This window comes from Takifugu rubripes, chromosome 21, assembly GCF_901000725.2.
Source record: "Takifugu rubripes chromosome 21, fTakRub1.2, whole genome shotgun sequence".
In the NCBI taxonomy this organism is placed as follows: Eukaryota; Metazoa; Chordata; class Actinopteri; order Tetraodontiformes; family Tetraodontidae; genus Takifugu; species Takifugu rubripes.
Window position 1 is genome coordinate 4,259,410 of NC_042305.1, and position 22,112 is coordinate 4,281,521.

At 41.0% G+C, this 22,112-nt stretch overlaps 1 protein-coding gene across 7 annotated transcripts in view; it reads left to right on the forward strand.

The window, feature by feature from the left end:
- Positions 1 to 2,663: 2,663 nt before the first annotated feature.
- The window catches only part of ep400 (E1A binding protein p400), a 28,035-nt gene continuing 8,586 nt past the window's right edge, over positions 2,664 to 22,112 (forward strand). For 4 of the 7 annotated variants that reach the window (XM_029829418.1, XM_029829413.1, XM_029829416.1 and 1 more), the window contains exons 1-35: positions 2,664 to 2,840; positions 3,671 to 5,020; positions 5,721 to 5,825; positions 5,915 to 5,999; positions 6,252 to 6,371; positions 7,982 to 8,373; positions 8,462 to 8,758; positions 8,905 to 9,090; positions 9,453 to 9,593; positions 9,674 to 9,746; positions 9,904 to 9,935; positions 10,011 to 10,068; positions 10,202 to 10,291; positions 10,931 to 11,044; positions 11,117 to 11,325; positions 11,399 to 11,576; positions 11,656 to 11,792; positions 11,893 to 12,062; positions 12,206 to 12,380; positions 12,481 to 12,617; positions 12,802 to 12,988; positions 13,165 to 13,334; positions 13,434 to 13,606; positions 15,657 to 15,905; positions 17,769 to 17,933; positions 18,641 to 18,790; positions 18,944 to 19,014; positions 19,121 to 19,410; positions 19,567 to 19,769; positions 20,172 to 20,341; positions 20,803 to 20,999; positions 21,113 to 21,224; positions 21,361 to 21,669; positions 21,754 to 21,828; positions 21,907 to 22,035. In XM_029829418.1, coding sequence (XP_029685278.1) covers positions 3,704 to 5,020; positions 5,721 to 5,825; positions 5,915 to 5,999; positions 6,252 to 6,371; positions 7,982 to 8,373; positions 8,462 to 8,758; positions 8,905 to 9,090; positions 9,453 to 9,593; positions 9,674 to 9,746; positions 9,904 to 9,935; positions 10,011 to 10,068; positions 10,202 to 10,291; positions 10,931 to 11,044; positions 11,117 to 11,325; positions 11,399 to 11,576; positions 11,656 to 11,792; positions 11,893 to 12,062; positions 12,206 to 12,380; positions 12,481 to 12,617; positions 12,802 to 12,988; positions 13,165 to 13,334; positions 13,434 to 13,606; positions 15,657 to 15,905; positions 17,769 to 17,933; positions 18,641 to 18,790; positions 18,944 to 19,014; positions 19,121 to 19,410; positions 19,567 to 19,769; positions 20,172 to 20,341; positions 20,803 to 20,999; positions 21,113 to 21,224; positions 21,361 to 21,669; positions 21,754 to 21,828; positions 21,907 to 22,035 — 6,666 coding nt within the window. In that variant the 5' untranslated portion in view covers positions 2,664 to 2,840; positions 3,671 to 3,703. The remainder of the gene's footprint in view (positions 2,841 to 3,670; positions 5,021 to 5,720; positions 5,826 to 5,914; positions 6,000 to 6,251; positions 6,372 to 7,981; positions 8,374 to 8,461; positions 8,759 to 8,904; positions 9,091 to 9,452; positions 9,594 to 9,673; positions 9,747 to 9,903; positions 9,936 to 10,010; positions 10,069 to 10,201; positions 10,292 to 10,930; positions 11,045 to 11,116; positions 11,326 to 11,398; positions 11,577 to 11,655; positions 11,793 to 11,892; positions 12,063 to 12,205; positions 12,381 to 12,480; positions 12,618 to 12,801; positions 12,989 to 13,164; positions 13,335 to 13,433; positions 13,607 to 15,656; positions 15,906 to 17,768; positions 17,934 to 18,640; positions 18,791 to 18,943; positions 19,015 to 19,120; positions 19,411 to 19,566; positions 19,770 to 20,171; positions 20,342 to 20,802; positions 21,000 to 21,112; positions 21,225 to 21,360; positions 21,670 to 21,753; positions 21,829 to 21,906; positions 22,036 to 22,112) is intronic. The other 3 variants (XM_029829415.1, XM_029829417.1, XM_011615220.2) reach the window with 3 other exon arrangements.

The window sequence follows — 22,112 nt, forward strand, 5'->3', positions numbered from 1 at the left end:
GCTTTCTTGAGGTTTTGGTGAAGGCCCAGTCTGGGTAGCCACATGTTTTGAGAGCTGTCTTAATGTGGTCCTGTTCCTTCTTTCTGCCTTGGGATGTGGTGGGTATTTCTCTGGCCCGGTGTTGGAGAGTTCTGATCACTCCCAACTTGTGTTCCAGTGGGTGGTGAGAGTCAAACTGAAGGTACTGGTCGGTATGTGTAGGTTTTCTGTAGACTTCGATGTTGAGATTTCTGTCCTCAGTGATCTTGACTGCGCAGTCCAGAAAGGCCAGACTGTTTCCTTTTGTATCTTCCCGGGTGAATTTTATATACTGGTCTGTTGTGTTGAGGTGATCGGAGAACGCTTCCAACTCTTGTGTTTGAATTTTGACCCAGGTGTCATCCACATACCTGAACCAGTGGCTTGGCGCAGTTCCTGTGAAGGATGTCAGGGCCTGGGATTCCACCTTCTCCATGTATATATTGGCAACTATGGGGGATACTGGTGAGCCCATGGCACAGCCATGTTTCTGCCTGTAGAAGCCTTCTCTGTATTGGAAATAGGTGGTGTTCAAACACAGGTCCAGTATGGTGCAGATTTGGGCCGGTGTTAAGGTTGTTCTTTCTGGAAGATTCTTGTCCAATAGAAGGTGCTTGTGGATGGTGTCTATGGCGCTGGCGGTGGGGATCTACACAGACCTCAGAATAGTACTATTGAAACTTCATGGACGCCAGCTGCCGTCAAAACTAACGTAGATGACCAACCGTCATTGTTACACCGCAGGGGAGTTTGGTTAGCGCGACTCTTTTTTCAATAATGACAAATGATATATTTTCAAATATTCCAGATATATTGCAAAGAGGATGCAGAAGGGAATAAATAAAGTTGAAAAATAGGGGCTTAAGTTCTCATCTTAAAAGACAAAGAGAGCAATCTAAAGATGTATGGGAGTGTGTTAGAAAAGGTTGAGAGTTTCTACTTCTTTGGTATTTACTTTGGTCAGAGGCTGAGCTGGAGGGGATATATCAGGCAGGTAGTAAATAAATGTAAAAAAAAAAAAAGTGGTGATCGTAATGAGACACCTTGTGGGGCAGCAATGGGGAGCTGATTTCATGTCAATGAAATATATAGACAATGGGAGCACAGTTTATGGATCAGCAGCAAAGTCGGCACTAACTGCACCCGACATAATCCAGGCACAAGCACTTTGTACCTGGACTGTGCTGAGCAGTCAAAACCTCACCAGTGTCCTCCCCGGGTAGAGGCAAAGGAAATGCCACTGTATCTGAGGAGGAAACAGTTGGCTGCTAACTACTGGATTAATTTAAGAGGTCAGAGAGATGACCATCCTATAAAGGGGGTTCTGTCAGGGAGTTGTGAGAAGCAGAGGACACAAAAGGGGAGTTTTGGGAGGTATATTTTTTCAATACAAAGAAGGATCAACTCACCAAGGAGAAGGGGAAATAACAGAAAAGAGCAGGATATAATAACAACTTTAAGAATTGGGCACTTAAAGCAACTTAAACAGTAGGCTATATATTGTGGGGCATAGGTGTCAAACCCTGGCCCGTGGGCCAAATTTGGCCCGCAATGTGATTATATTTGGCCCGTGAAGCAATACCAATTGACTATTAGAGCTGGCCCGCCGGTATTATCTCTTAAAGTGCATGTGCTAATGCTACAAATACCAGAATGCTCTCCTGTATTAAAATCCACACTCTACGTCAGTTGGTGGTGGTAATGCACCAATTTGTGGCTTGCCAACCACCAAGAGAGAGGAAGTAGTCAAAGCGACCTTATATGCTCATGCTAATTCTGGCACCGCACTACCCCCTCTGAAAAATGGTAAAAAGAAAGGCAGAAAATAGACCTTTCTGAACAGGTAGGAGGTAGAATATCGTAAAAGACGGACCTGTCTGTCTTATATGTGGAGCCAATGTGCATCACAAGGGGAACAACAACAGATGACACTATAAAACACAACACCAAGACAAGCACAAGCACCTGGAAATGACTCAAAGGCGCCAGAAAGTAGAAGAGATGAAAAGTTACTTACAATGGCAAAAGATTACTTTTGAAATTTAATTCAGAAGGCTGAAAATAAAAAGAGAAAAAATGAATGCCAGCGATTTTTTTTTTAATTTGAATTTGCATGTGTGCAGTAATAACTTATTTATTGTATTGTGTTAAGCTTTGTTTGTTCCATGTTCAGTTGTTGAGCAAAACTAATTTGGGTCCATATCAAAAGGTTCCCTGTTGTAGCTGGAGGAAGAATTTTTCAATAAATATCAATGTTGGCCCGTGACTTTATCCCAGTTTTGAATTTTGGCCCACTGGGTATTTGAGTTTGACACCTCTGTTGTGGGGAAACATCCAAGTGGGCTGTGTGAGCATTGTTGCGGACTGGAAACAACAGAACATGTGCTTTTAATATGCAGACAGTATAGTAAGGGAAGGAAGCTCGTGATGAAACTGGGAATGGTGGATGAGAAGGACATTTTGAGCTGGGTGGGATGAAAGAGTTTCGGACCCGTTCTGGTCTAGAAAAATGGATATAAGCATCGAGCAGTGCGATTTATTTACCAGAGGGTGGCAGTAATGCAACGGAATACACGCCAACTGTTGACAGATCCAAACGAAGAAGAAAAGACGTCGTCTTTTTACTTCCGGAAATATGGTCGACATCCGGTTCACGCATTCGGTTGACTCCATGTTGCTGAATGAAACTGGCTGAAAAACAGTCAACAGCTTCATCGCAATTTTCTTGTGTTTTTCTTTGCGTAATAACGCCCGTTACATTATCTGTATTACTGTAAACATGACGTACGCTTTACGACACTTCTAGAGAAGCTCTATTCATTGTAAGTAACCCCTATGCAGATGATTAAAAAAGTATTTACACCTCGGTAGCCGGCCTGCTAGCAATAACAAGCTAACATCGTTTGTGTTGATTAGCACGCACCTTATAGAAAGTATTTTTCGAATTTGTGTAATGGTAAATCTAGTGTCTTAAGATGCTCCATTGTAATATATTGCAAATTCGCATTCCTTGTGTTTTACAATACCACTCGCTTTGCATAATATTCTAAAAATTGCAACTCAATCGTTAATGTTTAGCGTAAATATAAGGGGGAGGGCGTACAGATTGACAGTTAAAATGTTTAGCATTATTGATTGTGCAAATCAATTTTGGATCTTTTAAAAAATAGAGTATTTGTTTACTATGGGCGGTAAAATATGAAGTATACAGTAGCTTTGGTGCAACGCAACTAGTTTGTTGAAGTGAAACGCGATAAAGCTACACGATAAAAGTGGCAATATCACTGTAAAAAAACGTAATATTTAATATGCCAGCTGTCTTTTTTTGCTTTTTTTGCTTTATCCTTTTGCGTGTTCGTTTTATTTACTTATATTTGTCAGTGTAATTCATGAGAACATTCTCATGGTTTTTGTGCTATCATGGTATACATGTCACATACACACGTGTGTCTAGTGCAGTCAAATTAAACTAAAAATGTGTTGGTAAAGATAAAAATGTCATGTTGTAAATTCAACAACCTGATATAATCATGTAAACATGATTAAGCAATCATTCCAATCTTGGTGTGTAATCATGTGTTATTGTAATGAAGGCAAAGAGATGGTTGAAATACAAACCAAATGTAATATGCTACATTTTTGATTTTCCCAGATAGGTGGTTGAACTTCATAACAGCGTCACGCGATGCACCATGGAAGTGAATCTCAGAATATGCAACGGCAGATTCAGAGATCCAAGTCTGTCAGTGGTTCAGAGACAGAGGAGCAGCATCAACAAACCACCATGGCAGCTACTCAGCCACAAACGACAGTTAATCATCCCCAGTCTCCTGTGACCACGTTCTCCTCAGCTGCCAGCCCTTCCGCCCCACAGTCACCTAATTACCAGATAATCATGAGCCGCAGTCCAGTCACTGGCCAGAACATGAACATCACTTTGCAAAATGTGGGCCAGATGGTGACTGGTAACCAGCAGATTACCCTGACCCCGCTTCCAATCCAGAACCCTGCCTCGCCCGGGTTCCAGCATACACCTCAGTGGAGGTTTGAACATGCTCCATCTTCGTATATTCAAGTCACCTCACCTGTGCCCCAGCCCATACAGCCTCAAAGCCCCACTCAGCATAGTCCCGTCCCACTGCAAGGTGTGGCAAGGCCAGGAGCACCTGCTGCCACACTGGGTGTGTGTGGCCAAAGCCCAACAAGATTTGTTGATGCTGGCATGTTCAAAATCAGTTTGGGCAGTCCATCGCCAAGTGGCCATTTTGTTTACCAGGAAAGTACAGGACTTGCCCAAATTTCACCAGCCACAGGGGGTCAGGTGCAGCTGGCCTCTCCAGGAACGCCAGGGTCGGTGAGGGAACGTCGGCTCTCTCAGCCTCACTCACAGACTGGGGGCACTATTCACCACCTGGGACCTCAGAGTCCTGTGGCCAGCGGCACTGCCCTACCCACGCTGGGCAGCCCCGGTCACATTACCACCTCCAACCTACCTCCTCAAATCAGCAGTATCATTCAAGGGCAACTGGCACGCCCAGTGATATTTGAGAAGCCGTCACAAGGTGTGGTTGCTGGTGTGGGATCCACGTCCACGTCATCTTTCAGTATACCCTCTTCAATTTCACCCTCAAGCCCATCACTTATCAACCCAACACAAGGAATTTCCAACAATCCTCTCACACCCACCAGCATTTCTCTGGGCACTGTGAAAAAGCAAGTACCCAAGAAATTAGAGGAAATTGCCCCCTCATCCCCAGAGATTGCACAACTGAGGAAACAGTGCTTGGAGCATCACACCAAGAGGATGGAGAGCTTAAAAGAAGTGTTTAAAGAATATCTTATTGAGCTTTTCTTTCTACAGCACCTTCAGGGGAATATGATGGACTACTTAGCTTTCAAGAAAAAACCTTGTGCTCCCTTGTATACTTATTTGAGGCAGAATGACTTGGACTTGGAAGAGGAAGAGGAAGAAGAAGAGCAGTCTGAGGTCATTAACGATGAGGTATTACACCAGACTTCCATTTGTGTGATTAGTAACAAAAATGTACATTCAATCAAGCAGTAATAGAGCAATACAGTGTACTCTTTATCTCAGTGGTGATATTTTGACACTTTGAAGATGGTGATTGGTTGAAAATGGTCAGATGTGCACATTTATATATATATATAGACTGCTTTATCTTTGGTAGAGACATTTTCAAAGTTGCAAACCTTCCACCGGAATTGACTGGATTGAATCATCGGATTGCAGATAAATCTTTATAATGGATCTTAAATTATGTTAAAATGCATTTTAGCACCGTTTTAAAATAGTCACTTTTAAAGGCAATGTTCTTTCCTTGCAAGGACTATTTAAGCCACTCTAGATCCCTGTGACTTTATACAGAATTACTTCCATCTCAACCAATTTCTTTTAATTAGAGTAGCCACTCTTGTCCTGGTGGATTCCGTTTGAAGATGTTTATCAGTGGTTGTAAAGGAAGTCCAAAAGATATTTATTGATTCCCATGACTAGTAACAAGTCTAATGTTAACTGGCACTTTTGCAGTTATAGTTATTATTAGAAATGGCTCGAGCAAGTATAGTTGCTCAGTAAAGATATAACTAAACAGGTAAAAAAAAAAACACCCCACAACAAAGCAAACTACAAAATTCTGACTTGAACGCCTCATTTTCTCTGTCTAAAATGTGTGTCTCTTCAGGTAAAGGTTGTTACTGGAAAAGATGGGCAAGCAGTGACACCAGTTGCTATAGCAACACAGCTTCCTGCCAATGTTTCTGCAGCTTTCTCTGTCCAACAGTTTCAGGTAATGGAGACAACACTTGACTTATCCATTTAGTACATTGTCATCATCGCTCTCTGGGATCTTTTTGACACTCCTTTGGGGGGGTTCAGGGGCACCAAGGAGCAACAGTCGGCACAATTACAAACCCTGGAGACATGGATGCTTTTAAGCGGCAACAGGCAATGGTGCAAGCAGGTATGGCAGGGCTCATGCACTCCTCTCTCTTATGTGGCTTTGTTTCCTCCCCATTTGCTTTGTTTTTTGTTGGTTTTCTTTTTCCCCTCTAATTGCTTCTGCTTTTAGATATTTGGCTTCTTCTACTAGCGCTCTGTGTTGAAGTCTTAACCCAAGGAAGGAGAGGTGACCTGTAAGGTCTCAGAAGGTCATTGCTCTGTGTCGAGTTCTTTTGTTTTGCGTTTTGAGGGTATTGTGTGTTTTAAATCCCAGATCAGGCTAAAAGATCCCGGATTGAAGTTGGTCGCCATGGGCTGATTTTCCAGCATCCTGGTGTAGCTCCTTTAGGATCACCTGGCGTTCCACTCCAGCAGCTTATGCCGACTGCCCAAGGTAGGAGCGCTACTACCAGGCCCTTCTGTGTTCTGTTCGATGCTGCTGGACGAATTCCCTTCCTCACACTACGGAGACTTCTTTAAAAAGTGAATCGCAACATTCATCTTCTTGTAAACAAACTTGAAGCAGCATCAACAAACAGATCATCATCTGCTGGAATTCTCAGTAGTCCAGAGGAAGTTCAGGCTTAGCTGTGCCAACACCGGCTCTGTCAGGAATCAGGATAAATGGGGAAGAAGACAATCAAGTCGGAAGAAGCATAGCCACTTACTGGGAAGATGCCATGTTTCATGATTATCCTTCATTTTTAAACATCTTTTATTCATCTTTGTTTTTCTGGAGTTTTTCCCCCCTCTCAATCATCCTTATTTGGAGAGTTTGTCGTCACGGTGGATTCTCATGCAGTTTGGAGGTGGATCACAGAAAGTGGGACCCCCTGTAGGAAAGGATCTCACTTTCCAACAGGTTTTGCTTGTTTTCCCATTTCATGGATCCAAGCCACAGTTGATTTCCATTGAACAGCGCCATCCTTTACTCATCACTTTCTTCGATTTTCTGTCCATGCATCATCGGAATGGATCATCTGCCTTCAATTCATCATAGTGACTTCTTTATTTATCTCATGGTCACCTTTAGTTGGTTTCCTTCCGTGTTACGTCATGGCATTTTGTTCTCACCTGGCTTCTTTCCCTCAGTCTAATTAGGAGGGGAATCATGAGGAGGAGTTGCGTTCACGACACAGGTTTTTGCGATTGTGCTGGTGTGGGTGTGTCAGGTGCCGTCTAGGCAAGGTGGTGTCCGTGCAGGGAGGTAAGGCAGGCGCTGCTTTAGTGTGCACAGCTCTGCTCAGGCCTACTGTCTGCAAAACCCCATGTGTGTCTCTTTGCTCACTTTTGTGCTTTGCCTTTCTGTGAGGCATCCAGATGCCTTGGTGACTGCTAGAATGACATCGCTTCATGCATGTTAAACATACGTCTTTGTGAGTGTCCAGTCTGTGTTTTTTTCCTTCCCCCTTTCTTCCCCGCCTATTTGTTTTCAGCTGTTCTTTTGTTCTTTTTGTTTCTATTTCTCCTGAACTAAACTCTTCTTGCACATCTAATTTCAAATGTTTTGACCACATTCTCTCACCATTTGAAATGCAATGTTTTAAGTTTGCATTAGTCAAAATAGAATTTTATTTGAGAGACATCTAGATACTCATATTGATTTCATTTCTTCTGTAACCATTGCTGTATGACTTTCATTACCGTAGTTTCTGCTCCAGTCATCAGAATGTACAGTATTTTACTGTATCATCATATAGTACATCTTCAGTAGTACATTAAGCTGGGGTACGGAGAAGCACTGATAGCTGAAACTATAAAAAGTTAACATTTTTATTTTTATCATATTTTCCCCACTGCTATAACTTTTTAAATGATGGTCCCTCAAATGTAAATATAAATAAGAGGAACCTACTATTTAATACCATGTAAAACATTTGTACTGACAAAAGGCATTTACAAATCACATGGTAAGAATTACAACTTCATTTTTCTGTCTCTCTCTTCTGCTGCTTTCTGTACAATCCCATTGGTTATGCAATAATGTGATTACTATGTATACAGGCGGGATGCCGCCTACTCCTCAGGCGGTCCAGATTGCAGGACAGAAGCAGAACCAGCAGCAGTATGACCCATCCAAAGGACCTCCAGTACAGAATGCTGCAAGTCTACACACTCCTCCTCCCCAGTTGCCAGGCAGGATGCCCCAAGGTGTCCTCCCTATAGCGGGCCTACCAATGACACTTTCACAACAGGCACAGTTAGTAGAGACAGCTCAGCCTGGTGGCCAACTCCAGGCCCAGGTGAAGGTTGCTGCAGGTGGTTCTGTACTTGCCACAGTAAACCCACACTCACAGATCCAGGCCCAGCTACAGCAGCAGATGCAGCCAGCTCTTCATCTCCAGTTGCAGCCTCAGCAGCAACAGCCCCCAGCAATACTACAGAGTGGACAAGCGGTCAGTCTTTCTAAAATTGTCAATATTTTCCATTTTTAAGTGTTTGTCATTCACATTTTAAAGTGAGTCTTTCTCTCTCTATTTACAGACAGTGGCACTTGCTCGCCCCACTGCTGAGTCAAACCCTCCAGTTCAAAGAATTGTAACCAACTCGATACCTATGACCACAATGACCCCTGGTCCTATCTCGGTCTCCAATTCTGTTCCAACCCCCCTCGTTACAAGTCCTCTCCGGCCTGTATCCAACATCAACCCTAGCACCCAGTCCAAATTAACAGGAAGCAATGGCTTATCCACTATTAAAACCTGTGGTTTTAGTCAGAATACACCTGTGCAGGCCACCCAAGAAGGTTGTCAAGATAAACAAATTGAGCAGGCAAAGTTGGTGAGTTTTCTGAGAGTATTTATTGTTTTTTTTACTGCTTTTTTTTTACCTTTTAAAATTGAGCTCCATAGGTAATTAGGCTGATTTTATTTTGCTTCAGAAGTGGTCATTGCTATGTGATATACTTTTTATGTTCATTTTCCAAGGAGAGTCAGGTTCATCAACGGATCTTGGAGCTAAGAAAGGAGGGCCAGTGGTCTGCTAGTAGGCTCCCTAAACTTGTGGATGCTTCCCGTCCCAAGTCTCATTGGGACTACCTCTTGGAAGAGATGCAGTGGATGGCGGCTGACTTTGCTCAGGAAAGAAGATGGAAGGAAGCTGCTGCAAAGAAGGTATGAGCGGACATATCTATATATAGTAGTTGCTGTAGTGAAGCCAAAATCATTAGTTCAATCATGCTCCCCCTGGTATACACGTTGAAGTGTTGGCTGAGCAAGAGGTTGAACCCCAAATTGCTCCCAAAGCTTTGCGTTCAGTGTATGAGTGTGTAATAGGTTAGTTCTTCAGCTGATGGCGCCCATGAGTATATATGTGAGTGCAAATGTGAAGAATTGTAGTTTGTTTGAGTGGTTAAAGATGTAAAAAGAGTCCCCAAATAAAAACAGTCCATTCACTATTGTATACCAGGAAAGTTTGTCATTACATCTCAGCATAAGAAAAACATATGTAACGTATGTCTAATTATCGGCAACAGCTTGTTCGCACGTGTGCTCGTTATCATCAAGAACAGAAGAGGAGTGAAGAGAGATCAAAGCAAGAGAAGGAAATTCAGCTTCGTCACATAGCCAGCACAATTGCACGAGAAGTGGAATTCTTCTGGTCAAACATTGAGCAGGTGTGTGCTGTTGATTTTTATCATGTCTGCACAATTGCCTCTTTAATCACCTTTTTTTTTTTTTGTGCTTTTTCCATCAGGTTGTTGAAATTAAACTTCAGTTTGAAATATATGAGAAAAGGCTTAAATCGCTTTGCATACAGAAGACCAAAGGTATGTTTTACAGTTTAACTTTGAGAAATTGTTTTCCACCTCTTAAATTTAACGGTTTACCAACCTGAATTCTGAAATTCTGTCTCGGTTTTAATGTCAAACTTTTTGGTTTCAAATATAAAGCTGTATATTTTCAACAACATATCTGTTTTTGCAGTATCTGGACAGTCTACGGGAGCAAAAGTTGAGGTCGGTTCATTCAAATAATTAGATGTGCAAATGTACCTTGGTATTTTACTCAAATGTCTAATTTTGTTGTTGTAGGAGATTGTGGCTTCAGCGAGAAAACGAAAAGCCAGATCCTCTCTTTTCAATGAAGATGGTATGTGTATGAAGCATAAGAGTTTGTCTCTTTATATTGAAATGTATTATTGAAATGCCCCAAAACTTTTCTTGCTTATTATTATTTTGTTGGTTTGTTGTAGTTTTGTTAACATTGTCTTATTTTTCTTCAGTTGCAGATGAAGAGAGAACTATAGAGGAACAGGAGAACATGGAGGGGGAAGCAGATTACAAAGCAGAACTGGTTGACCTTACCAAAGATGGTATATTTTTAATCCCTCAATTTCAGTTTCAGTGTGAGACATGGCTGGCATGTGTGCACAGCTCATTAGCCGACAGCTCGCTGCTGCTCCTTACTGTGTGTTTGGGTGCATTTTAAACTCACAATTCTCCCACAATGTTTGACGTAACCTCGAGAAAATTCACACAAATACAAAAGTCCCCTCCTCCTCTCCCCACAAACAGTAAAGTGAACCTTAAATATCACAGGTAACATCCCTATTCAAACACTTATTGCGAATACTTAGACATGAACGGAATTGTTGTTGACACCTTAAAATATAGGCGTGTGAATTTTTGTGACATTCATTTAAATGTTTTAAGTGTAATGACTGGTTTAAACAATTTTTTTTTCTGCTCTGAATTTAACACATCAAACCCAAAGATAAGCTTATTATTTGTATTTTACGTTATGAATAGTGTTCCATTATGATTGAAAGATGCTGTAATGTATAGTGTTTATTTTTACTGTTGGGAAACTCCTACTTTATATCCCATTAAACTCAAACACTCTTTTTAAATGCAGGATTTATGTTGTGCAACTGGCTGATTAGAAATACTGTACGTGTACCTGTTTGTGTTTCTTTAATTCTTACACATATTCCATTGTGTTTGGACTTTAGCTGAGATCCCCTTAGATGCGTTGAAGAAGCAATATGCTGGTGCCTATGCAGAAGGGTTTGAGTGGCCTCAAACTGGCTTTCAAAGTGATGATGATGACATGGATGATTCTGAAGGTGTGTGTGGCAAACCAAATTGTGGATTAACTCCTGTATTAATTACTGAATAATGTAACATGGCAATAACAGTTATTCATAATTTTCGAGAAGTGGATCCTGATGGCACCCCTCCTGAGGCAGTGGCGATTGACTCCCTCTTGAATGTGGACCAGTACTGTGGTTCTGATAAATCGGCTTCTTCTGATTCTTCTAATGGGAAACCTGGAAGAGACATAGCAGAAGTAGCTGCTGCAACAGAGCTCATCCTACCAAAGGGCAGCTTCAGGACCACTTCTTCGGTAAGGCAGACAGATGGACAGGTAGCTATAGACATACATACAGGTATGCATTGATTTTTTTTTCTCTCATTAGACCCGCAGCCCAGCTCCTTTTCTTTTACATGGCTCGCTGAGAGAGTATCAGCAAATTGGTGTGGACTGGCTACTAAGTCTGTATAAGAAAAGCCTCAATGGGATCCTCGCAGACGAAACTGGTCTCGGTAAAACTGTACAGACTGTTGCTTATATGGCCCACCTGGCTGGCCAAGAGGGTACGTTTCTTTCAGAATTTTGTATCTCAATTTTATTGGTTGTGGGTTTTTTTTTTAGTTGTCTTTGTTTTGGCCACAGGGATCTGGGGACCCCATCTCATCGTAGTAAGGACATGCAAGCTGCTCAGTTGGGAGGTAGAGTTTAAGCGTTGGTGTCCCGGTCTAAAGATTCTTCTGTACCTTGGTAACAAAAGGGAGCGCAGATCTATGAGAATGGTAAAAATATGCTTTATTTTTACTTGTGCTTTGGTTCTATTAGTGTTTTCCCCCACAATATAACCTTTTGGTCGATAACATTGTGATGGGTCATCCACAGTGGTGGAGGGAAGCCAATAGCTTCCATGTATGCCTGACATCCTACAAGCTGTTGATGAAAGACCAGTGCCATTTTCTGAGGAGGAGGTGGAGACACCTGGTCCTGGATGAGGTGCAGCTCATCAAAAATATGATGCAGACACACTGGGAGACTATCTTTGCTCTTCAAAGGTGAGGGCTTGGCAACCACTCCAATTAATCGTTTAGGGTAGAGCCATGTCACATAAGAAAATCAAATGATTTTTATTTTAAGTTTAGTGATTTTTCAATATTGTGCCTGACACTTGTTTTTAAGTAAAATATTTTTTTCCTAGTGAACAAAGGATTCTCCTCATCAGTTCTCCTCTACAAAATACTCTGAAAGAGCTGTGGACTATGATCCACTTCCTTCTACCTGGAATCACCAAGCCATACTCTGACTTTCCAGTTAAGGCAGGTACTGACCAGAACCAGGACTACTGCCACAAGCTGGTTATCCGCCTTCATAGGGTTCGTACAAAGCCTAGTGATTTTTACTGCTTTTTAAGCCTGCAGTACCTGAACGTACAATTCTAAAGCCACTGTGATATCACGTCACTCTGAACTGTAGGTGATTCAACCTTTCATCCTGAGGCGCTCCAAAAGGGATGTAGAAAAACAGTTGCCCAAAAAGTATGAACACATCTTGAAATGCCGACTTTCAGCCAGACAGAAGAGCCTTTATGAAGATATCCTTACTCAACCAGGGTAAGATGTTTGCAGTTTTCTGATGTATAAGTAGTGTTTGACAGTACGTGATGATAATTAGGTCATATAAAATGCTAATAATGTACAAATGTGACATCAGTCTTTAAATCTTAAGAGCAATATGGTTTTAAGCTCAAATACAGTTTTTATTTATAATGTTTTTGTTTTTTTCTGGGTGTCCCAGTGCCCAGGAGGCTTTGAAGACGGGTCATTTTGTCAGTGTGCTTCGGGTGTTGATGCAGTTACAGCGAGTGTGTAACCATCCCGAGCTGGTGGCACCGAGAGAGAACTTTAGCTCCTATTTCTGCCCCTCTCTGCAGTACAGTGTTCCATCACTGGTACTGGGAGCTCTTCAGGAGGAAAATGAAAAGGTTGACAAAGTTTGTTGTCTTGGAGTGGAAATAGATGTATTAATAGATGGTTGGAAAGTAGTTTGAAGTATTGTCGTCCATGAGTACAGTATACACACATATGTCAACAAAGATTCTTAATTGATTTATATCAGTTTGCTTCTCCCGTTTTTTTTCTTTTTTAATTGTCTTTCTAGATTACAAACATATCCATATTTGATCTGATCAACAATGAGAACAGACTGACCCGCTATCAGACTGATGTTGCAGTACCCAAACTAAAGGTCACCCGGCAGCTTATAGAAGAGATCTACTCTGCTCCGGATCCTCCCCCACCACCCAAACCATGTCCAATAAAACCCATGAAGTTAGTAAAATTAAGTCTTGTATTACATATCAAGTTCAATGGAGATGCCTGAAAAAAGGACAGGAAGTTATTATGTATTTTTTTTTCTTTTCTTTGAAGATTACTCCAGCCGGTGCAGTATGGGACAAAGCCAGAGGGACGTCTGGCTGCTATCGCAAGCCCAGTTGGCCAGGGTCCTCCAGCCAGCTGTCCCTCTACAGGGACCACCTCAGTGTCAACCACAAGCCAGACTCGGGGCAAGACTGTAGCAACAACTACAGCTTCCTCTCATGGTAAGATTGTCATAGAATAAGGTGATAAAAGGTTAAGAAATAACAACTTGTTTTGGTACCATCTAACATTGAATTTAAAAAGACAAATTTAACCACTCATGCATTTTAATTAACGTCACAATCTATAGAAGAAACTGGAATGTTGTAAATATTTTGCTTCATGTCTGTGATACGTTTTAAATTTATCTGAAAGGTTACTGACACAGATGCACAGTGGTGGGCTGACCCTTTTGCTTCCTTTCGATTGCTATAGCACTTTCACCATATTGTTACTTGTATACTGCATGTTTTGATGAGGCAATTTGTTTGAATGAGATCAATATTTACCTTTCCTCATTCACTCATTCTCTTTATTTGCTGTCACAGGTTTGTATGGGTGTGTGAGTATACCTCTGAAAGATTTAGGGGCATCTCGGTGGCTTCCAGCTCAGTCAAACTTCACTGGAGCTTGCCCCAAGCCAATCTTATAACTTACCGGTAGTTCTCCACGGGGCAGCGTCATGTGGCCTTTGGGATGTCTTAACTGCACAGATCAGAATAGATCTAGCTGCTTCAGCTCGCACATCAGCAGTTAGTTTTAATGAGCCTGTTTAATTTACTGGTTACATCAAGAACTGCAACATTCCATCTCAACACCTCCTCTCATTCTTTAGCTTGATGTGATAGTGTGAATCAAGATTTCATCTGTCCAACAAGTCTGAATTCAGAACTTGGGAGATAAGTTACAGTTTGTTCAAAAAATAATCTGGCCGCCTTCTACACTTTATCCTAAATTTTATGCCCCTTTGTTTGACGCTGATGCTCCTACCTGCTCTATAACTTTCTAGATGTTGATTTACCATGTATATAGTTTTTTATTCATCACTAGAAATTATATATTTTTTTGAAAGAATGTTCTAAATTGGTGATTTGGGCAAATTTCCGTCCTAATAATGTCCTGTCCAAAACTGATGGACTTGATGAAAGCTCTTAAAGAATTTTCTCCTCTTCTCCAAAAGGCTCCAGTTCTGAAATGATTGTAGCCAGATCTTGAAAGGATGCCCTCCCATCCCCCCCCATCCCCCAGTAGCATGCTAATGATCTGGGAGATCAGCTGAAAATCGTTAGCTAGGTCATTGACCTAGTTCTGCTTGGGGGCTTCCCCCTTGCCTGCAGGGTCACAAAATTCTCTGAACGGTGTGAACGTTTGGATGGTTGATGGGGGGAGTGTTGTACTGTCACTGCATTGATCTTGGCATTGTATTGCATAGACTATAGAATGGGTTTACCATTTTTTGTCTGATTATGTTGGTGGGTTTGACGTATACTGAATTCTATGTTTTTGAAGGATCCTCCTGACTTTTCAGATTTTCCAGACAGGTATAAAAATACTGTGACGCTTATATTTCCATTCAACACTGGTTGGGGTCTGGTTTCTTGGACTTCTTGATGAAGGCCCATTATTCGTTTTGCACGTTTTGAGTGCTGGTTTTCAAGAGCTATCTTTTCAAGCTCGGCATCCAGCTATTTGAGAACTGGAGTAGCCTTCTGGAGAAGAGGCAAAATGTAGTAATCGAGTGCAGATGCTCACTGACATCGGCTTTGGATAACCATGACCTGGATAAATGAGAACCTACATGGACATCTAATAATGACCTCTTTTTCTTAATTTATGTCTTTTCATATTGACAATATCAATAGACAAATGCTAAATTAAACGCCTGACAACAACTGGAGACAAGTTATCTGCTTCAGTTGTACAAAACTAATAAGAAAAATGACCCTCTTGATTGTGAACGTGTCTATATTTCCATACTTTTGTTAAAAATTTTAACACTGTAAAACTTATTGTGGTCATTCATGTAAGCACGGTGACAATATTGTGCAATCTTCAAAATATTTACAAAGCTAACATTTATAATTAATCTAAATGCAATCCAGACTGCTTCTTGTGTTAGCCCACCACTGCAGAATGAATGTGTGGCAAAGACTGTGTGAACCTACTTATTATTTAAATACTGGGTAACCCCTAACATCCAGTCCCATACCCCCATTGCCTTGTGCTTTACAGTGGTTGGAACAGCTGCTCAGAGAGCCCAGACTACTACTGCTGTCTCTTCTGGGAACAGTGGCTTTGGGCAGCATGTGCTAGGGGCTGCCTCTTTGTCCCTGGGCACAGTTATGGGACCTGTAGCTCCCATCAGTCAGCCTGGGGTAGCACAGGTCCCCAGGCCTGCTCTTGCTCCCAACCATGCCATCCAGCCCAGCTTATTGTCACAGAGGCTGGTTCTTACATCCCAGGCCCAGGCAAGGTTGCCTAGTAAGTGGCCTCCCCTTTTGAGCATCTCCCCTCCCCTTATGGCACAACAGAATACACTGCTTTTGAGAGGCATGTACATGGGTCACTGCTGATATGTGTCTTCTGCAACAAAAAACATTAATGGAATAGTTAATTCATAAAAAGAACATTGCTTGTTTTCATATTTGGTCACTTTGAGTGTCAAATCAATAAATAGCCATATCAGCAGCTTCTCCACAGCCTCTCCATTCTCCAGTTTCTTTCTCCAAACCTGCATGTACACTATGAACACCCACCTCTGATATACCACATATCACAACACTGTTTAACTTTTGAAATGTTTATGCTCTCCTTCACTTGTAATATTTTTCCCCCCCAATTTACTAATATTCTTTATCGGTCCAGCTTCAAAGGAAATCCCATAGCTTTGGTTGCTTTTTTTGTTGCTACTCTTATAAGTTCAATCTATTTACTGCAAAGCATGTGGAAGCGGTCCCACAAGTTGCCAAGCCTTTTCCACCATACACAGCGAAAGAACTATTTCAGTATTATAAGAATAAGTATATGAAGTTGCGCTGGTAGGTTTTGTGTTTTAATTTTTAATTAACCGCTGAAACCTTCTGGGTTTGTTTAAGTAAAGATTACAAATACTCTAACCCAGAAAGTATATATTTGGGGGGATGGAATTGCCAGCTTAATAGCCCCTTTTCCACCGCAGGAACTTTTAGCATCTACCTGGGATTTTGACAAACCTAGCCATGTTTTTCAGCAAAAATACCTTAAAAAAAAAGACTCCCCACCAACCCCAAACCTTCTCTGGAAAGAGTACCCCGTTCTAAGAGTGCCTAGAATGATTGAGGAGAGAGGCTGTTTGCTGAAGAAATGAGTGGCAGAACACATCACCAGTAATCAGTAATTCTCAAAGTCAAGGTCATATCTTGACTTTGTCATATCAAGTCATATGACTTTGTCATATCTTGTCATATCAAGTCATATCTGCTGTCATTTTATACCCGGTCGCGAAATACCCCATAGTCTGAGTAGCTTACATCTCAATGATAGTAATCTTACCAATTTACTAACCAGATTTTTATATATTTTTAATTGAATGTGGCCTTAATTCACCGCTGTGTCTTTGTGTATTGATCATTTACAAAATTGAGCCACAGACGAGTTGCTATGAGTAGTGGGTGGATTGCGCAATGAATGCAGGCTCTTCTGAGCATATTTGCCACTTAAGAAATTTTAATAAACAACCTAGTCTATTTAATAGTTGGTGACAAACTGTCGGAGCTGAATGTAGGGCGCACGCTGAACATTTGTGAAAGTTCAAACAACATGATCTTAAGTGAGATTATAAAAATCTAAAAGACTACAAAGGTTGTAGTGACCACCTCCACATATGTCATCAGCCAATGCAATGCAAACCACACAGATAAATATTTGGAACTAAAAGTTCCTGGAAATGTTGGTGAAAATTGGGCTAATTTAATATATTGGGCTAATATAAGATTTTGTTATTGCACAACTCTCAAAGTTCATGAATCTATGGATGGTCGTTCTAAGAAGAAATGATGTAATAAAAAATGAATGTGGTCTTTGGCAATCAAGAGCAGTTAAAGTATGGGAAAGAGCTCAAAGATTTTAAATGTCCACAGCTTTAATTGGTCTATTTCAGCTGAGAAACTACCTGTATAGATTTATATTTCACCTAAAGGATTTATTGGAGCTGCTTTGGTTCATTTGCAGAGGGCGACTTTGCTCGTTCCTCTGATTAATCCACCCTGGTTCTGCATGTTCTTACTTTTCACCCTTTGACTAACTGACAAATGCTCTGTGCTTCAGTCACCTTGGAATATTGAAAAATGTTCTTTCCTATTAAAGGTGGAGATGTGGTGAAGATCGCCCAGCTGGCTAACATAGCTGGTAGTCATAATCGTATCTCCCAGCCAGAGACTCCTGTTACGCTGCAGTTTCAGGGCAACAAGTTCACTTTGTCCCCGAGCCAGCTGCGCCAGCTGACAACTGGACAGCCCTTGCATCTCCAAGGTACATGTTGTAGTGTGCATTTAATTGTAACACACATGTTTTAATGGTTAGTACACTGTTTATTTTTTCCATATGACCGCTTTATGTGATGTTGAATGAGGGGAAAAAACAGTCTAGTATAGATTGTATTACTTATTTTTAGAGCAAAATTCATTTATTCTCTTATACAGCATCATTTTAGAACCATTCATTTCTTATGAAATCATACAAAACTAGTAGGAATATCAAGCCTGTCCAAATTTCTTCCCTGTTACCTTTTGTGGTTCAGATTGCAACATTTCATCTTTTCTCCTGCAGCTCTGACAGTGTCCATAGTTGGCATAATCTCAACATATTATACCTTTTATAACACTATAAACAGAAGAGCAGATGTGTTTTTGATAAATAAAAACGTTAAACACGTTTTGAAGTTGGAAAATATGACCTTTAAATTTAGTATCTGCATTTTCCTTGAATAACGTATCTCAAGACTAAGAATGTCATTTATCTATCATATTGTAATTACACCATATAATCTGCTGTTATAAATTCTAAAGTATGAATCGCTTGTTAAATTTGTTCTCTGGACATAATGAACTGTATAAGCGATGTGAGGCAGAGAGCTTTGATTACATTCAGAGACCTAGCATGCAATTGATGAGGTATAGGCGTTAAGATTAAAATGTCATTTTTAACTGAAATATTTGTTGCATTTATGGTGGATTTAGGCAATGTTCTACAGATCGTATCGGCTCCAGGACAGCAGATCATCAGGCCACAGGGATCCATGGTAATGCAAACAGTGCCACAAGCTGTTCCTGCTTCCAACCCTTCGGCAACAAGTGCGCCTCAGCCTGTGCTGCCAACCACCCAACAAGGTGACTTAGGCAATGTCAACATGTTATTGTCTCCATTAATCTTGGCAGTTATTTTCCCGTCTCCCATCAGAGGGCATATCCTGTATGATCGTTGACATTCACATCAGTTGTGATTCTGTTTTATTTGTTTTTTTTCCCACTTCTTTTTTAAAGCAATGAGTTTCACTACAAATGCTACATCAAGTACAACAAAGCTCTCAACCACAGCTAATACCATTTTTCAGGTCAGTATATTAGATGAATCGTGTTTGTAATTGACTGACTCACAATTTGGTTGTAGAGACTTTGATGAATATATTTGTTTAAACATTTCCTCCCTATGATGTTCAGGAGTCTTCAGAAGAAAAGACCCAGCAGCTGAAGAATCGTTTGACCCGCCTCTTTGAAGCAAATGAGCGACACTGTAGCCGCAGTGTATTATACGGTGCAGACTTGCTTCAGTTTTGCACTCTGAACACTGAAGGCTCACACGCAGGCCTGACAGGCGGTAGCTGGAGGTGGGTGGGCAGAGAGAGCTGCCTCAGTGCTCAGCAAACCTGCATGGCTTCCACCTCTGTTCTGCAGTCCATTCTACACTCTACAGAGGACTGCCTTGTGGGTGCAAAAAACCTTACAAAAAGGTATCTAGCGCATTAGTCTATCATTTATCTATCTAATATATCTTTCTCGCTAAACTAAATAAAAGCACAAACTATTTTCAAATATGGTCAATATCAACAGCACTACTTAGAGCCAGTTCCAGATTTTTCCATGTTAAATTTATTTCCCCTCTCCAGGCTAGTATGTGTCGTACCTCCCGCTGTTGCTCCACCTTCTCAGCTGTATGCAGCCAACCCACCAGTTCCATACAGCCTTGAACGGAAGTCTTTCCACCATCGTCTCCAGGAATTCTTTGTTCCCAACATTGTTGAGGTTGCCCACTTAGCGTCCAGGCATTTCTTTCATTTTCCTGACCTGCAGCAAATGCAGATGGATTCTGGTTAGTTAACCAATCATTTGTTCTTCTATTGCAAACGTAATGAGCAAAAAAGTTGAAAGACCAACAGGTTATTAGCAGTAGTAGTGTTACTATTGTTATTAGTATTATTATTGCTATTATGCAAGGTAGTTTTCTATGTCAACTGGACTGGGTTTCTTCTCTTGAAGATGTTTCGCCTTCTATCTAGAAGGCTTCTTCAGTTCATTTTGTCATAGAGAATAGACAGGCTTTATTAAAATTACTGGTAATTTAAAGAACAAATATCATTTAAATAAGCAGGTTAGCAGGACCCTTTTCCTTGTTCTTTAATGCAAGTGATTCATAAATATATTCTATATATACCAGATACTTAAGTAAGTACAAGTACAACATATCAACACTGTTTTCCTTTCTTTTTCAAAGGTAAGCTTGAGGCCCTTGCTATCCTGCTGCAGAAGCTGAAATCAGATGGCCGCCGGGTGCTCATCTTTACCCAGATGGTGAAGATGCTGGACATTCTAGAGGCCTTTCTAGATCACAGGAAGCTCTCTTATGTTCGTGTTGATGAAGGTTTTACCCCTCAAGAACGACAGGTATGATCCCCTTCCAAATAGGCTCCCCCACCCCAAAAGTACCTTAAAAAGTGTACACCTTCCATATCTTTCTGAACACAGAGAAAGGAGGCAAACAGCAAATCTCATAGCTTGGTGGAAATACAATGTCAATATTGGTCTAACATTTTATGATCTAGAGGAGTGCTTTAAGGCTAAAATAAATTTAAAAATAAAACAAAAATCAAATAATGTTAGCATGTTGTACCTCAGGACAATGGAGTAGATAAACATTTTAGCTTCTTTCACATAATCGCATGTCTCAGTCAAGAAATTGGAGTTTTTAGGCACCTCTAGGGCATAAAATTCTATGCAAAGATGTTTGTAAATATTTTCCATTTGTATTTTTAATATTTTATTGTCATTGGATTGAGTTCTAGGTGAAGAAATGCATTTTTATTAAAGTTGGTAATCATGTGTATTTTTATGTATGTTTCCTACAGGAGAGTATGCAGAAGTTTAACAGGAACAGGAAGGTGTTTTGCAGCATTCTGACCAACAGATGCTGCTCTACGTTTGGAACAGTGTTTGACGCAGATACAATCGTTTTCTACGACACGGACCTCAATCCCAGCATGGATGCACGTACACAGGAATGGTGTGACAGAATAGGGCGTTCCAAAGACATCCACATATACAGGTAATGTTGTCCATGTAGACAAATGTTAAAGTTGCTGCTGTTCTTAACCTATCAGAGATACAATTCTGGAGGAGGTTTTAAGTTTTATAAAAATAATTTCTTGGGTTATCCAGGTTGGAAAGTGGAAACTCTGTCGAAGAAAAGCTCCTAAAAAATGGCACAAAGGACTTAATCAGAGAAGTAGCTGCTCAGGGCACTGACTACACCTTGGCTTTCCTGACACAGGTACAATGAATTAATTAATATTGTGACTTGCTCGAATCTGTTATGGTTTATAATTTGAATCTGTTACACATACAGTATATATCAGTAAATTTTCCAGTTTTGTACCATGGATCTTATTGTTGATGTGTTTTTCCAGCGAACCATCCAGGACCTGTTTGAAGTGGAAGCAGGCTCGGGGGAGAAAGTGGAGGAATTTGTTGTGTTGCACCAAGAACCTTCATCGTCTGAAGCTATCTCTCCTAGAATTGCTCGCCCCTACATCCAGGCTCTGCACAGCATAAACCTGGATTCCCAAGAGGACAAACAGCTGCAGCAGCAGGAGGTGGAGAAAGGAGAAGAGGAGGAGATAACAGGCAGTGAGTTGGCAGAAGGGGATGAGGAGACACATGGTCAAGATAAAGAAGAACCGGCTTATAAAGAGGAGCTGAATACAGTTATGGAACAGGTAGCTTTATTTTATTTTCTCAATTTTTGAAAATAAACAGAATGCGCCTGTGGTAAAGATGAACCTGAACTTATTACCCAACAGCTCACACCAATTGAAAGATATGCCTTGCATTACCTGGAATACCTCCATGTCAGTGATGATGAAACTGCCCTGAAGGTATCGAGTTAAATACACAAATGATTATTTTCTTTGGTTATGGTCCAGATGTGTTAAAGAGTTTGACCCTTTTAACAGGAGCGGCTTGAATGCTCAAAGCGGGGCTGGGAGCTGCAACAGTTGCAAAAGCTGAAGGAGGACGACGACCAGTTCATGCACAGAGATGAAGAACTTTTCACTTATACCAGAGAGGATGCTTACAACATGGCGAGTGACTACTGCAATCTCTGCAGGTCAAATAACAGCTGGTTACTCTTTCTTTTGTGGACGCTAATTCTGTGTAC